Raw genomic sequence first — 18,011 nt, 5'->3', positions numbered from 1 at the left:
CCGTATGGTACAAATTGTACCATGGGATCCCCAAAGGTGAGAAATGAAGAAAAGTAGATAAGGCTGTATAAAGCGAAACGAGAAAATATACTGTTACTTGCCTTATGAATGAGAATTGCCAAATCTCATTTCTAAAAAAAAATATTGTCTCGGTGCACAGATAAGAAACGGTTTCTCATATTTAAGAATTTTTTTTTTAACAGTGTATAATTTTGATATTCTCTGACAGCTGTGGAAATAGTCAATAAGAAGCAAGCATTGGATCACTCGGTACTGCTATGAGCACAGTCTGCAGGGACAATGAGTTGAGTTGATTTTGGGTTTATCGTCCCGTTCAGCAGCGAGATTATATGAGACGTGGGCCTACTGATTAACTTGGAATCCGAATCACATGAGTTCCCACCGGGAATCGCGCTCGGGTCCCTCACGCTAAAGGCTGCAGAAAAAAACGAGTACACATTCCCTTTCTATTTAGGAGGGCTGCTGGAAAAGTTTCTGCAATTAGTATAAGAAAAGACGCAAAATTCTGGATTTTTTTTTCCACAAAATATTTATCTTTATGATCGATACAATTTTTGCATATGCACAAACCAATTTTGAAAGCATTTTATCCGCTCTGAGGCTGCTACCTCAGAAACTGTTCTTCGAAATGCGTCACGAGATGCTTCAGGCGATACAAATCGCTCACTATTCATCTTATTTTTCATGTGCGGGAACAAAAACCAGTCATTAGGTGATTATGGACAATGAGTCATTAATTCGACATTTTTATTGGGCGAAAAAAATCAACTGTTTGGTGTGCTGAGTAGGAACTGGCATTATCGTGATTAAGAATGATGCGACGATTTGGGTTTGTTTTACGCAATTCGTTGATGATCTTTGGGAAACAAATTTTTTGTATATCACTCAGAATTTACTGTCCTTCAATCTTTTAAAGCTATGATTTGCCACATACCCGGTATACCTAGGCTTATCATATGTCCGGGATTAGCCCGGACAGTCCTGGATTCAAGCCATATCCAAGAAATTGTCAGAGATCAACTAATGTCTGGGAGTTTCGGGTTACTCAATGGGAGGCCGGGAAATTTCTGTTTGCTCAAGCGGACGGCTTGCAAAACTGTCTTGTGTGGACTGTTATGAAAACATCAATAGTGGTTTCTCGGAAAAATACTTTCATCAGAAAAATAAACTTTTACCCAGAAAATAATTAAGGCGCATGTAAAAAATGTACAAATTACTTTAAGTAAAGAAAATTAGTAAAACATTTTTGGAATTTAAAGTTAGCCTTTTTTCTTTTTACTTCTCAACCTCCACCTTTATCGCATTCTAGGAAAATGTCCGGGACTGGTGTCCAGAAATTATGGTAGGCCTAAATATAAAGAAGAAACAATCAATCATTTGCTTGGCAGCACTCCTCGAACTAACACTCAAATAGTGGATTGCTGTTTAGTTTTGGGATCATATGAACAGATTTAAGTTTCGTCCCTTGTTATGACGTAATGCACTAAATTTGTCTTACCTTGGTTTTATTTTTTTAACATTTCTTTACACCAATTGAATCAGCAATTTGAAGAAAGGCTGATCACGAGAAAAATCTGCATCACGAGAAAAATTTCCATTTCTCACACAAAACTACTTCTTGAAAGGGCTGTGAAAAATGAACGAATAGGTTTAAACAAACAATCAAGTATAATTAAAATATAGGAAGTACCATTCTTCCGAAATATATGAAATGAAATGAAATTTTTGAATTTTACGTCCCACGCTTATGCCGGTTAGGCTAAAGGAGACGGTGATGATGAGAGATGAATGAAATGGTGGAATGAAGAAAGTAGGAGGAAACGGGAGAACCCAGAGAAAACCCACGCACACGGTGTTTGCCCACCACAAAGTTCACTTGGCTCCGAAATATATAATAGCGTCACTGTTATAGTAGTAGTTTGCAGAAACTTTTCCAGCAGCTCTCATATTATCTTGGAGTTAAAGAAAACGTAATTCATACCTAAATTAAAGATAATCAGAATTGAAGCAGTCCGTTATTTCCGAAATAATTGACAAAAGGATAACTGACCTTCCTAAATATCTAGTGGTGACAACGAAATTGAAACTGCAAAAGATTTAAATTAAAATTTGAAACAGGATATATATACTTTTTCCTTGAAGACAAAATTAACCGAATTATTCACTTTCGGGGATGAGTTTGCATTTTTTGCCGGATGTTCTGAATTGTACTGCCTGTTTTACCACTAAAATGTTGCTTATTGGCCTGAGAGGGATCACGTGGCTTTTGATGATCTGGAAGGAGGTTGCCTCATAATTTAGCTGCGTGTTAAGGGTCTTCAATACGCTCCTTACCACTATTTTTTGTGGTAGTGAGTAGCTGAAAGACAATAAAAAGTATTTTAAAAAGTAAAGTACCTACAAAAGTAAAAAAATAAAGTATTTTATGAACTCATAACCTATTCCAAATCTTTTCTTATAGGTTAGAAATCAGAGGTACAGCTTTGTGATGTCATAATTGTTGGACATTCAAATTTATCTACTACAATATCGGCAACACAGCTCTCATGTTAGAGGTGTGTCGTGTGTTTCAGTGCTGCAAGAGTTCAGTAGCTGATAAGGGAATGTGAGGCGAGAGACAACGGCTGTTTGTTATTCAGTCAAAAGCAACAATGCTATAGAACATGGAAGTAGAAGAGGAAAGTGGAAGCGCCATAACAACGAACAAACGAACAGCGTCTGTGTATTAAGATTAGTGGTGGTCACAAAAACCGGTTTTTCGGTTTTTAGAAAAACCGAAACCGGTTTTTGAAAGTTTTCAAAAAAACGGTTTCGGTTTTTCACCGAAACCGGTTATCGGTTTTCTCCAAAACCGGTTCGGTTTTTTACCTGGTCCGGTTTCGGTTTTCTTCAAAACCGATTCCGGTTTTTTTCCAAAATTTGTTCTATTTCTGACCAGAATGGTGTTTCGTTGTTCTCCGGAAACCGAATCCATTTTCCACAGAAATAGTTTTATGTGTTTTCGAAAAGTTTTCACTGAAACCAGTTTCGGTGAAAACCGAACCGGTTTTGGAGAAAACCGAAACCGGTTTCGGTGAAAAAACCGAACCGGTTTTGGCGAAAACCGAAACCGGTTTCGGTGAAAAACCGAACCGGTTTTGGAGAAAACCGAAATGTCTCCGGTTATAAAAACCGGTTTTGCCCATCCCTAATTAAGATTGATGTGGCGCGTGAGCGCAGTGCACAAAATGTTTCCCGGAATTTCGTGAAGCACGTGGTAATGCAACGTTGCTATATAATACGGTGGCGTGACGGATGAAAAATGTTTCGTGAAGGCAGGGATCCGGTTTAATGGCGACCTTCAACGGACAATAACATAGTCCAGCTAATTGTGTTCATGCTGCATGCAGAATGCCGATGGACTGCGCGCGAATTAGCCGCGGAGGTAGGTGTGTACCACAAAACAGTGCTACGTATTCTGCACGACATCTTCGGTTCCGCAAAATTGGAGTACGTTGGATATCATATAAAATCACTGAGATGCAACAATGGCATCACTATGTACTTGCACAAGAATTACTGAGCCGCTACTAGAGGGACAGTGAATACTTCCTTGGAAGGATTGTCACTGTGGACGAAACCTAGGTTCGGTCGTATGAACAACGGTTCACGCCGCATTCTAATGAATGGAAACATCCTGGTTCTCCTCGCCCAAAGAATGTGGGCCTTGCACACAGTGGTCGCGTGAAAGTGATTTTCATTGTGACTTACGATATACATAGAGTCACCCTGCACCGTGCTGTACCTCACGGGCAGACGGTCAGTGTAGAGTACTAATGCAACTTCTTGCGCTAACACTTTCGTTCGGCACTTCGGAGAAAGCAACGGTACGGACATGAATTCTCATCATGCTTCATCACAATGTACGGTATTACACGACTAGTACTACGATGGAGTTCCTGCATCGGTGATAGTGGGAAATATTGAAACATCCATCGTATTTATCTGAAATGAACTTATGCGATTACAACCTTTTGCGAAAATGAAGAAACCACTTCACAGGAAGCACTACAACGTACAAGAAGGCATTATCCAGGTCATGTTATATGTCCTGTAGGGCATTGACGAAGATTTACACGCTGACGGTGTACGACACCTACCACGTGAATGACAGAAGATGATAGAGGTGGGAGGCGATACCTTGAAAGAATGTAACATGTGTTCTTCTGTGCATAAAGCCAGGTATAAATTATAACAATGTTGCCATCCTACGCTTTCATATGAAAAGTCTTGAAAATAGTAATTAAATTTATTTAATACTGTTTTGTAAACTAGTCTACTTCCTAGAATTGCCATATTGTTTATTGTTATTGATTTATTTGATGCGTTCAGTGCATAAGGAAATCAAGTCCACTTTTTGGTCATTTTGGATATATTTGATCTTTGAGACCTCTGACTGAAGCTGCTTTCACAATTTAAAATATTCATGTCAAGATATTGAAAATAATTTTTATAACGTAAAAAACAATGTTAACTTTTTCATGTAATTAAGGGTTCCGTACAAACTTTGTGTATCTTGTTCTCGCAACTTGGGTAATTTGATTTGATTCCCTTGTGCTCTGAACGGCCCTTTTACAAGGAAAGGAAACAGAAAAAAAGTAACCTTTAGTAGAAGTATCTGAGAACGAGTCTTATATATTCTTGTATCAAATTTGATAGGCCCTACGTAGGCTGGTGGTCAGCATGGTTGAGAATTCGTAATTACAAAAATAAAAACTGAAGAAATATGTTGATCCAACCTAATTTCAAAGAATATGTATGTTAGTCAACTAAAATTTGTCATCGTTTATCCAAAGTTTCGACTTCGCACTTCCGTCACAATTTCACTTCTATCGTAGGGTGTTAGGTTAGCAATTGGGCCGTTTGGCAAAGGTTCGACAAAGTGACCGATTAGGACGTAGGGGCAACGTTGGCAATTAAGTTGGTTGGCAAATGGTCGGCCAAGTGACCAATTACAAAATAGGAGCTACGTTGGCAGTTGGTTAGCCTGTGTCACAGTGTTCAACCTAATGTCTGTGCTGCAAGAGTACTGACATGTCTGGAAAAACGGTATTCTAAGGGTGAGATCATGTTTTTAAAAGGGAAATTCCATAAAAGGGACAAGACAAATAGATCCCTGTTATAAGTAGGTTATTTAAAGTAAGAACAGTATTAATCCAGAATCAAAATTTATGTGCACCGTCTTTTCCCATCCTTAAGATTTGATTTTGAGTTTAGCGTCCCTTTTCAGCAGCGAGGCTATATGAGACGTGGATCTATAGCTTAACGTAGGATCCGAACCACACGAGGTCCAGTTGGGGATCAAACCTGGATCTCTCATGCCAAAGACGCGTACGGTAACCGCTTAGCCACAAGCGAGCCCACGATGCCTTAAGAGTAAACATAATTGAACTATGGGTAAATTCAATCTTTAGAGCTTTTCTGAAGTGTTTGGTGCCCAAACTATTTCACGGTCTCTGCAGTGTTTTATAATCAAAGCTGAAATTATTCCTACAATTTATTCTCCTATTATAATGACTTTCACATTTTCTTTATCGTTTATTTACTACAAGATATTACTTAAAGAATACTTTATATTGTTAACCCTTTCGTGCATAACGCCCACTAGAGTGAACACTGCTGATTGTTTACGATTGTGTTCTGTCGGAACTCTCTACTCGCAACCCAAGTGCATTCTTTTTCAATAAAAGTTACCTGCATGGTTTGACGCTCTGAATTTTTCTGCCACCTAGCGTGAAACTATGAAAGCAGGGGTGTGACGTCGTCGGTGCACACTTGAAACAGGCATGAAAGATTCATGGCGAGTTCTTCTGAAATATCTACTGACATCTTCTATGAAGGGTGTGCCAAGCAAGTAATATTTTTTTCTTTTCTTTGTCATAATGTCTGAAACAAGCTGACATTATGATATTATCGGGTTTTGTTCTTGTATCTACAAAAATCAACCAAACAGACATGTCCCATGTAGTGGACAGCATGCACTTGAAGCACATCTGTCACAAAAATATAATTGGAGCCTCTATGGCAACCAATGAGCTTCTTCAATACTTTTGACTAATATATGTGTCGAATCTGGGTTCGATTTCCAGTTGATGCCACTACACTTGATTCCAACACGTTATGGCAAGCAATATTGGTATGTTCAGAACACCTCCCAAAAAGACCATCTTTCCTGAAATCAAACTGAAATCAGGAACATGTAGAACTGTACACACAAACTGCCTGGAACATATGTTACTCAGTATATTGAGGATGACGGAAGTGAATCAGCATAAGCGAATGAAGAAAAAGAAACAGAAGATCCTCCTCTGAATAGAAACAACCAAAGACGACAACAAGTAAAAGTGAGGTGGTCAAAATAATGCAATACGTTTTCTCAGAATGTTTCTCCATTTCTTAAAAATAACAATGTAAATATTACAGGAAATGAACAAATTGATTGTTTTCGCAGTTATTTATAGATGACGTTGTAAACGACATTGTTTCAGAACAATCTGTATGCGAATCAAAATGAGAAGGAACACGACAGTGTTGGTCTTACGATGAAGTTTTAAGTTGTAAAGTTGTAGCTGACGTAATGTCAGTAAACCGGTTTGACCTCATATGGAGATATCTTCATTTCTATGATAATTCACAGCCTCGAGATGCTAACGACAGACTTTATAAGTTACGATATGTATTGAATAAACTGAAGGAGAGATTAGAATTCGCTGTGATTAATGAAGAGTACCAATGCATTGCCGGGCAAATCATGCCATTCAAAGGTAGACGTAACATAAACTAATATATACCCATGAAGCCGAAAGCTTGGGAGATGAAAGGGGTCGCTGTGGCTCAATGGTAGAGCGTTCACCTCTGGTGGTTGGGGTCCCGGGTTCGATCCCAGGCCCTCTAAGTTAACTTTGTGGTGGACAAACACCGTGTGCGTGGTTTCCTCGGGGTTCTCCCGTTTTCTCCCACTTTCTTCATTCCACCATTTCATTCATTACTCATCATCACCGTCTCCTTTAGCCTAACCGGCATAACCGTGGGACGTAAAACCCATTTTTTTTAATTTTTGGGGGGATGAAAATTTCGGGAAGGTCACAAAGTAGTGGTTACGTGTACGATTTTGTTGAATATGTTGATTTTTAACTCTTATTACTTGTACCAAAACCACTTTGGCAAGTTTTCTACAATATAACGTTTATTCCATTTATTTTTAGTGTAATTTTGCAAACTTTGTGTGTCACAATTCAGAAATGATTGTCTTACTCAAAATGCATGAAATCCATTCAAGTGGACAGATAAAGATAATAATTAAATTCTGCTAAGAAAATATCAAATTTTAAAATTTTCGGTTTTACATGTCATAGTACATCAAGAACAATTTGTAAGAAAAAAATAATCATCACATGTCAATGAGAACATAATTCATGCACGAAAGGGTTCAAGAAATGTTATGAGACAATCTTCGTAAGTTGATAAAAGAAAAACTAGCTAGCGATGCGGTCCACTACTCTCCATATAAAATAAAATCTAAATAAAATATGGACAGTTTTTAATTTTCGTACTATAAGACAAATTAGAATATACTACTTGCAAGGTGGTGTGTTATTATTATTATTATTATTATTATTATTATTATTATTATTATTATTATTATTATTATTATTATTATTATTATTATTAAGATGTCAGACTTCAAAGTGTGGTTGTGTTCAAAGCAGTGACGACGCCAAAGAGGGTAATGGAGGCGAGTGACCCTGGTGGCTAAGCTTACCCAAAGATATGTATTTTAATGTAAATCAAGTAATTTATAACTATTTTTCCGTTATACAAATCCTCACAAAATTTCCCTGTCTTTCGCTTGCCCTCCCAAGAAACTAAAGCTGACGTAATCACTGATTCAAAGGGCCATGAATTATGCGCTTTGACAGCTCATAACAGAAAATTACCAGTTTCTGATCATTTGTGCCCATTGGAGCCTATGATAAGGAACTCACAAATTACAACATATGTTAAGTTTTATGAGCTTGATCTAAACCAATTATTATCAACATGAATATATGACTGTACTCAAGATCGTATAAATCATAGACTTCGACAAACCATAGCATAAGATTAATAAGTTTTTTAGTTTGTACATGTTCGGGCTCTCGAATAGGGCATCAAAGACTTCAATATGTACTGCTCTTAGCACATACGAATTTGACATAGACTTATTTTCCATGAGAAGATTGCTAGATCTTTTCGTTTTGAGTATCTAGTATTCTTTTCCCAACTATCTTTTAAAAGCGAAAATATGGGAGCAGTATTTTCTTTGGAACTGTATATGAACAGGCTTCACTACCTAGATTTTTTGTATAGGGTCTATACATTGATCAGTCTGTAATACACTAGATCACCATCCAATAAAGATATAGGATTATGATTCAGTTTATTGTATCCCACATACCTTAAAACATGATAGGGTTGATGGACAATCATATGTTTTGAGTCTTAAAAAGGTTAGAAATATAAGTAATAAGTTAAACTTAAATAGTAGAAAATACAATATTTTTCAACTTGGAACTACAGTTGCAATACATTTGAAATAATTTTACATGAAAATTGCTCCAGCATACAAACACTTCATTCAAATTACTTGTAATTACTTGCAAAGAAATTTATCTTATTTAAGAAACAAATTATATTATTTAAGAAACAAACATCTTATTCAAATTAGAGTTTTGAACTAGAAGGTTACTTGTGAAGAGAAATATCTTATTATTAAAAAAAATCTTCACAGCCTTGGTTCTACGAGACATTCATTGCGATTCTTTCATAAGACAATACATCGATTCCTGTCAAATGCATCTTGCAGATTGTCTATAGGTGAATATACTTCTTTGTATTGACGGCTTTCCATCATATCCACTGCCTTCATGAGTTCCTTAAACACAGCAACCACTCGCCAGTTGAATTTAGCACTGCACTCAATATATGAACAATTCCACTCTTTCTTCACGAGTTTCAAAATCTCACGTTTTTCCCTAGAGTCACTCATGTCACGCGATGATTCCACAAGGTCCAACTTATTGCCCACAACCACCGTTGGGATATTTCGCATGTCCCTGCTCTCCAACATTTGATCCCGTATTTTGTTAATGTACTGAAAACTATCTATATTAGATAGATCGTACACTAAAATATAGGCAGATGCATTACGAAGTCCATAGAAACGGAACTCTGTCCATTCGTAATAAGAATTCACTGGGAAGTATGGAATGACGGGGATATCTGAGATTTTTAATTCGTACAAATGGTCATTGATGATCACAGATGGATAATAAGTATGTTTACTGTCTGTTGGCACATATTCGTCTGTGAATTCGTTCCATACAAATTGCTGAAAGAAAGGAAAAGAAAAGACATTAGTGTGTAAGTTACGTATACATATTATAAGATGAAATTCAATACACAGTCTGTTTAGAAACTCGGTAATCGAACTCTGGAAGATGATTCCTAATATTAAAAAAAATATATAAATAAAGTTTTAATAAACATGTATTTAAAGATGCTTTCTTTCAGGGTTATAAATTGCCGAAAATGCGACATACGAGGGTGGATCAGAAACTAAGGTTACAAGGCCGATATTTCTGGAGTTTCGTCTGTCATAGAGAAATAAGTAGTGTGCGATAATTTTAATACTTGAAGTTGGCAACTGTGCAGAATTTCAGCCACCCGCCACCTACGACGCTAGTGGTAGATAAACACAAATAGCGACTGATTTGGAAAACTGGTCTCGCGAAGAAGTCCGATCAGTTATTCAATTTCTGTGGGCGAAACATGTAGCCGCAGCTAAAATTTATCGGCAGCTAGTAGATGTTTATGGAGAGACTGTAATGTCTTGACACCATGTTGCAGAATGGTGTCGAAAGTTGCGACTGATAGAGAAAACGTCACCGACGAGGAGCGCAGTGGCTGACCCAACAACGGCATTAACATAATCGAGCAGCCTCCCTACAGACCGGACCTTGCTCCAAGCGACTATCACCTGTTCCCGCACTTGAAGGAGCTCCTCGGAGGCTGTCGCTAAGCTGACGTACTTCATGACAACGAGGCTGAGCACGTAAGGATCATCGATACGGCGACTATGTCGAAAAATAACCAAATGTACGTATTATTTGTTGGCTGTATTGGTTGTATGAAATAATATATACACGTTCCACTACAGGCTTTGTAATTTTACTTTCTGATCATTCCTCGTATCAAGTTTTAAAACACTCCCCAGACAACACGTACGTGTACGACACATGTGCACTATCCATGCATAAGCCGTACATTTGCACATGTGCATTTGTGTGGATGATGAACACATACATAATCCGTGCATAAGCCGTACACGTGAATTTGCGTGGATGAAGTACACATACATAACCCGTGTATGTGCACATGTGCATTTGCATGGATAAAGTGCACATTTACATAACCCGTGCCTAAGCCGTTACACACACACGTGCATTTGCGTGGATGAAGCACAACTACAGAACCCGTGCTTAAAGCCGCTATGTGCACATGTGCATTTGCATGGATGAAGTACACATTTATGTAACCCGTGCTGTAGCCGTTATATACACATGTGCATTTGTGTGGATGCAGCGCACGCACGTAACCCGTGCTTAAGCCGTTATGTACACATTTGCATTTGCGTGGATGCAGTGCACGTAGAGAACCCGTACTTAAGCCGTTATGTGCACATGCGCATTTCCATGGATGAAGCACACATTTATATAACCCGTGCTTAAGCTGTTATGTACACATGTGCATTTGCATAGATGCAGCGCACGTACGTAACCCGTGCTTAAGCCGTTATGTGCACATATGCATTTGCATGGATGAGGCACATATTTATATAACCCTTGCTTAAGATGTTATACACGCATGTGCATTTGCATGGATACAGCACACGTAAGTAACCCGTACTTAAGCTGTTATGTGCACGTGTGCATTTGCATGGATGAAGCACACATTTATATAATCCGTGCTGTAGCCGTTATGTACACACGTGCTTTTGTGTGGATGCAGCGCATGTACATGACTTATGCTTGAGCCGTGCATTTGCGTGGATGAAGCACATTTAAATTACCGGTGCTTAAGCCCTTGTGTGCACATGGGTATTTGCACGGCTGTTGTACGTGTGTATGAGACGTTCATATTACCGTGCAAGTGTATAATTTTACTTTCATTCTTTTAATCTCATTCTCATCAACAGAAAGTAACCTCCATTTTTGGTAGGTGTCGTTTTTCCTCCAGGCGGGGTTATAGAGATTTTTCGACGAATAACAGCTGAGTGATTGTAAAAACTCCATAACGTCCACTGAGCTAGGATACAAGATCAACAGGCGGCAGCATTGTACTGATGTAACTACAGTCAGACAGTTGATAGGTTTACAAAATTATTTTCGTGACCTATTACAACATAATATGTTGCGTTATTTGTTACTTGGCAAACATGTCAAAGATACTACCTAAAGCTTTGCTTGTTGCAAATAAACTCCAAAACTAAAATTCTCACTGACAATTATTAGTTACTTGTTATGTACTTTGAAGGTGATGTCTTTGCAGAGCATCTTAACTCAGCATTTAGAATCGATCATCGAATCAAGGTCTGAGAACGATTTCTAACGCTCTGCGAGCAACTAATAATTTTTGTTCATTCAGGGAGGATTGTTCTGCTACAGACAATCGACATCCCCTTGCAGTCCGTATTGTTGACTCAAGTGGGAGCCCGTGGTCATCATCATCTACTCTTTTCTTCATCTAATTTTGTGGAGGGCCAGTGCTAGTACTGACCGACATCTCCGCGAGGACGTATTGCTGCCTCAAGTGAGATCCACAGTGGGCTTCCCCTAGCACCTCATCTCATTGTATTTCCTCTCATCTTCAGTGTCAGAGTCGTCTAATATCTCAAGGGATGGCTTCAGGTGGCCATCCGGGACTACCGCCGCAACCTCCGGGTCCGTCTCTCGAACCTACCTCGGTGGGCAAGGGGGCCGACCGCAAGCACAAAACTTCATCTCAAGGCAAGAATACCGGTAGATCCCGCTCTCGCACTCCCGACAAAGCTAACAGCACTTCTCATCAGCCGCCGTTTAAACGTCATCACACTGTTAGTGACTCCGAACAGTCTGTTAGTTCAATGAATCTAGACGACGACAAAGAATTCCCATCTATTCAGGATACCTCCAAACCGTGTCTCTATTCATTTCTGCTCACCAATTTTGACACCAAGTTTGACAATACAAAGCTAGCCTTCCAACAACTTGTAAAATATCTGCCACGCGCTTCTGTAGCACAGATAGTTCGCACTCGAAACGGAATCATTTTCAAATCTTACGATTCTACTTTCTTAACTACTGTGCGAAATAAGTGCAGCTTTGAAATTTTTGGTAAGCACGCCAATATGAAGCGCCTCGAACCTAAGACATTTCGTCAAGCACCGCCACCACGAAAAGCACCGGCTCTTTCGGTTGTCATTACAGGGGTTGACCCTTCTCTAACCGACGACGAGGTCATGGAAGAACTTACTCTTGAGGGACACTCCATTCTAAAATGCCTTCGTATTAAAAACGATCAAGGAGCTACCTATATGGTACGAATATTAACCAATTCTCAAACCACTATTGATTATCTTCTTACTCATGGCGCCCTCATTTATAAAAAGAAACATCGCGTAGAGCCATCGAAATCGCCGCCACCTTTACCATTAAGGTGTGAGCGCTGCCAAGCATACAATTCACATCCGACATCGAAATGCACCCAGCCAAGCAAGTGTGGGTACTGCAGTGGAAACCACGAAACAAAAGCTTGCACTAACCTAACGAAGCCACCTCAATGCTCTACGTGCCCGGAACAACACTCCACATATAGCTATCGCTGCAAAGCACGGCCAACGGCCGAACCTTTAAATCCGGAGCTCACTGTTCCGCTGCGACCCATCCTGCCTGACATTCAACAAAATGTACCACCCCAACCTCTTGGCGAAGCAATTTCCATCCAACAACTCCTTTCATTCTTTACCATCGCATTGCAAAATATTCATCCTTTTCTACGTCAACATATTCTCCAGGTGGTCAATCACGCAGCCCGCATCATCTTTAAATATTCTTTCCAAGCTACTTACTCTGGACCTCATGTCTATTTTCATGCCACCCCTCTTGACGAATTACATGTCTCCTCCGCCACTTCCAACACTACTCCTGCACCTTAATCATGGGTATTTCATTACTGTTTCTTAATATTCGGTCACTTACTTCCCAGTACACTCTCTTCGAACAGCTACTTGTAGAAGAAACTATTCAGGCTTTCCTTCTGAACGAAACTCTCCTTACTCCATCTATGACGTTCAGGATACCTCGCTATACCCTACTCCGTTCAGATTCTACCATCACAGCACGCCGAGCAAACGGGGGAGTGGCCATTGGCTTCCATCCTTCGATTAGTCACCGCCAATATCATCCTGCATTGATTAATGTTCCAGAGCATCTCATTACTACGTTGTACTTCCACTCTCTTTACGTTATCATAGCTACCATATATGTACGCCCTGGACACCCCATCCCACGCTCATTCTTTCTTTACATCTAAAATAACTTTAAATATTATATCATAATGGCCGACATCAATATTCACAGCCGTCCAGATAATCAGAAACAAAGCTTCCTTGACTTCATTACTACTCATACCACCGGCCATGTTTTTGATATACCTAAAGCAACCAGACCCATCACGAATACCACACCTGACGTAGTTATTTCTTCTGGCAATCTCTTCCAGCGTTGCACTCTTGAAGTGCTCGATTCCATAGGTAGTGATCACCTTCCTATCAAACTTCATATCGATCAACCACAGGCTCCTACTCTTCGTTTGCTCCCTGAACCTCGTCGTGTTCCACGATTTGATCAAGCTAAGTGGGATGACTATCGCACTACTATTGCTGAAGATCTGGTTACCATCGAGCCTCCCACTACCGAAGATGATCTCTACGCACGGGTCTCTGAAATCACTCATTCCATTCATCACACTTCTGACCTTCATATACCCACAACTGAAATATCCAGGTACCAACCACGTTTACCGCCAAACTACCTACCTCTCATACATCGTTCTCGCGAATTCTTTCGCGAATATCAGCGCACTGGTAACCTAGAAGCTCTTCGTCATCATCGCCAACTTCAGCGCACTGTGCGTAACTACGTCAAAGCACATAAACTTCGGAACTGGGTGAAGACGTGTAACAACTTAGCTGAAACTTCACACCCTACTAAGTATTGGAAGCGATTTCATATGTTGACTGGGAAGCTTACTCGCACACCATATCCGCTGTTAGTAAATAACCAACCATTACACACAGACGAAGAGAAAGCGAACGCCTTTGCAGACCACCTGCAGACCACCTTCACCCCATTCCCATCTGATTTTGTTTAAAGACATCCTACTGATCGCTTGAACTTATCATCTCCATATCTACAACCCAGTGCAGCACACATTCTTCCAGACGACAATCCTCTCACAGCTCCAATTTCTACATCTGATATCGCCACCGTCGTAAACCGCAAGCGCAACACAGCTCCTGGTATCGACCACATAACTTATCGTCATATCAAAGAGGCTCCTTACTGTCTTCTTCTGCTTCTTTCATATATATATTCTTTTATTCTCCGGACTGGCTACATCCCCTGTGACTGGAAGACTTCTTCCACTCTCATGTTTCTTAAGCCCAACAAACCTCCAGATTCTGTTGCTTCTTACCGTCCAATACAATTAACCTCCGTATTTAGCAAAATTCTTGAGCGCATCATTGTCATCAGATTACATCACCATCTTTCTCAATATAATCTCTTGCCTGTACACCAAGCTGGTTTCCGACCTAATTTCAGCATCAATGATCAATTGCTCAGACTTCTCAACCTAATCACGAATCATTATAACACTGCTCGGCCTTCATGCCTCATTCTTTTTGACCTAGAGAAGGCTTTTGATAAAGTGTGGCATTTAGCCCTCATGTTTAAACTTCACCGTTTTAGGCTTCCACTCTGCTACCTCCGTTTCATATTCCATTTTCTTTCTAACCGCCTATCTTATGTTACCATCAATAGTTCCTCATCCCATCCGATCTTTATCCATTCTGGTGTACCTCAAGGCTCCGCTCTCTCGCCTCTTCTATACCTTCTGTTTGTAGCTGATATGCCAACCCTTCCTCCCAATGTTCATACTTTTCAATATGCAGATGACACTGCCTTTCTTTGCACGGCCAGAACTATTCAACAAATCAATTCTACACTCCACCTAGCAATAGACTTTTCTCCGATGGTGTGCTAAGTGGCGCCTTCATATTAACTCGACTAAGACTCAAGCTATAGTCTTCATACCACCTCGAAAACGTTCTCGAGTTCAGAAAAACCCCAATCTACTTAATCTAGAGGTTCACGGCACACGAATATCACCTACTAAACAGGTTACCTATCTTGGTATCATTATCGATCATCACTTAACTTGGCGGCCGCATCTTCACGCAATCATTCGTAAAGCGTATGCTCGGCTCAATTTACTAAAACGTCTAGTTGGTACCACATGGGGATTGCAACCCATTACAATCCTTAATACGTATAAGGTATTCTTACGTCCAGTTCTAACTTATGGTCATCCCGCTTGGGTTGCTGCACTACCTTTTTTCTATCAGAAATTACAAGTTCTTGAAAGACACGCATTTCGTCTGGCTTATAGGATCAAGCTTCCCAGTCCGACACAGGAGCTTTACGACCGTATCTCTTTTCCTACCATTCTCCGTCATCTTGAACAGTTGCGACTAAAGTTTCGGTTTCGGCAACGTCATCCACTACTTCTAGATACTATGGATGCCGACCGCCACTATGATTTAGGATATCAATTTTCTACTTGCCCTCTATCCCAACTCTTCTCTTTATATCTCAAAACCATTCCACCAGACCATCCAGATCATTTTGTCGCTTCAGCTTATTCTTCTGATCACCTTCCATTTCATATATCACCTACATATGCTGCACCGTAACCTATTGTGCTAACAGGGCTCCACTTGTCTACATTACTGTCCAGAGCAGCCCCTGGACAAGAAGATAATCTGCATTCGTCTCACTAACATATCCTTGTGTTGTCCTGTCATATGCACTTCATTGTCATTTTTTTCCCCTGTCCTCATGATTATGAACAAAGTTCATAATGTCCAATGAAATTGAATAAAATGCAATAAAAGCAATAAACTGAAATTATGATCTAAATAAAATAAATGATTCTTTCCGCTTACTCTTACTTCCCATAGACCACCTCCAATATCCTTCCTTCCCCAGTCTCTGCACTCCTCACCCCGGATAGAGGGCGTAATCCTCGCGAGGGAGCTAGCCTTCGGCTAGCACTAAAAAAAACAAAAAAAACTTTGCAGTTATAGATGGTGTTACTGCGTAAGACACCAAATATATAAACTCCTTTTTTTTCGTTGCATCCCGAATTTGCTTTTACATCACCTCTGTACTACATGTAAGTCATCTGGGTACTGCTTCAAATCACCTCTATCGTACATGTAAATCATCTCTGTCTTACATGTAAATCACCTGTGTGTTACGTGTAAATCATCTGGGTAATGCGTGTAAATCACCTATGTGCTATGTGTAAATCACCTCTGTCCTACATGTAAATCGCCTGAGTACTGTGTGTAAATCACCTGTGTGTTACGTGTAAATCATCTCTGTCCTACATGTAAATCACCTGGGTACTGCGTGTAAATCACCTGTGTGTTACGTGTAAATCATCTCTGTCCTACATGTAAATCACCTGGTTACTGCGTGTAAATCACCTGTGTGCTACGTGTAAATCACCGCTGTCCTACTTGTAAATTACCTGTGAACTACGTGTAAATCACCTGTGTGCTACTTGTAAATTACCTGCGCGGTAGGTGTAAATCACTTGTGCAGAACGTGTACGTGTGTATTGCACATGTACTGTGCACGTGAAGATGTTGAATAGGACCTGGCATGTATATGTGCATCACATGTACAGGCGTGCATTTATACAGATGATGCACATGTTGCATCCGTGCAATTGTACATGTACTACACGGATACTGTACGTGCATTGTGTTGTCTGGGTCTGGTTTGAAGATTATCAGATCTGTCGCAAGAGGTTCAATAAATTACAGAGATAATAGGATGTGCTCTAGTTAAATATCCATGTTTTAAAGTCCTTCGATACCAACGAAACGAATGCTCAATTACTCTTTAAAAATGTATCATCGTACCCCAACTTCGCTTTTACAACTTGTTTCGCCTGTACCGGAGGAATTTGAAATATGGATAATTAGATAGAGCACGTATTAGTTTTTGTGTAATTTCTTGAACCACTTGTGATATTTTCATAGTCTTTAAGCCAAGGTATTTTAACACGTGATGATTCGCATTTTCGGCGGTTTATAACTTTGATAGGAGACGTTTTCTAATCCATGTTTATTACTTAGGTAGAACTTTTTTTTCTTTCATTTGATATTAAAAATCACCACCTCTCGGATTTTGGTCATCGAGTTTCTAAACATGTATAATACAATGTCTCTTATATATAAGACAATTTGTACTTGTTTTCAGCAACATTTTCAACTTGTCTCTTTCAATTAAAAAGAATACTTATTCATCAACTACTTGATAAACGCAAAAGATCAAAATTTACGCGTAGTTTACTCATACATTGGAGGAAATGTGTGACATACAATCGTTTCATTTTTCAATTTTAATTTTATAATTACAGTTTAACCTCGTTAATCCGAATATTTGTTTGTTCGAGCTGCTTGGATTATCAAAAAGTTCAGATTACTAAGGAATGCTGAAAAAAAGCCGCCCGAAACAAGCTTAAAATACATACATAAATTTATTGACAGTGTGTACAACAAATTGAAAAATTACACA

At 39.5% G+C, this 18,011-nt stretch overlaps 1 protein-coding gene across 1 annotated transcript in view; it reads right to left on the bottom strand.

The window, feature by feature from the left end:
• Positions 1-8,473: 8,473 nt before the first annotated feature.
• The window catches only part of LOC145693074 (ras-like protein family member 10B), a 348,853-nt gene continuing 339,315 nt past the window's right edge, over positions 8,474-18,011 (bottom strand). The window contains exon 3 of the mRNA XM_081768755.1: positions 8,474-9,430. Coding sequence (XP_081624881.1) covers positions 8,864-9,430 — 567 coding nt within the window. The 3' untranslated portion in view covers positions 8,474-8,863. The remainder of the gene's footprint in view (positions 9,431-18,011) is intronic.

Source organism: Thermobia domestica, chromosome 8, assembly GCF_964235325.1.
Source record: "Thermobia domestica chromosome 8, izTheDome1.hap1.1, whole genome shotgun sequence".
NCBI lineage: Eukaryota > Metazoa > Arthropoda > Insecta > Zygentoma > Lepismatidae > Thermobia > Thermobia domestica.
Note: the sequence above shows the minus strand (reverse complement) of the source record. Positions and strands in the feature narration are given on the sequence as shown.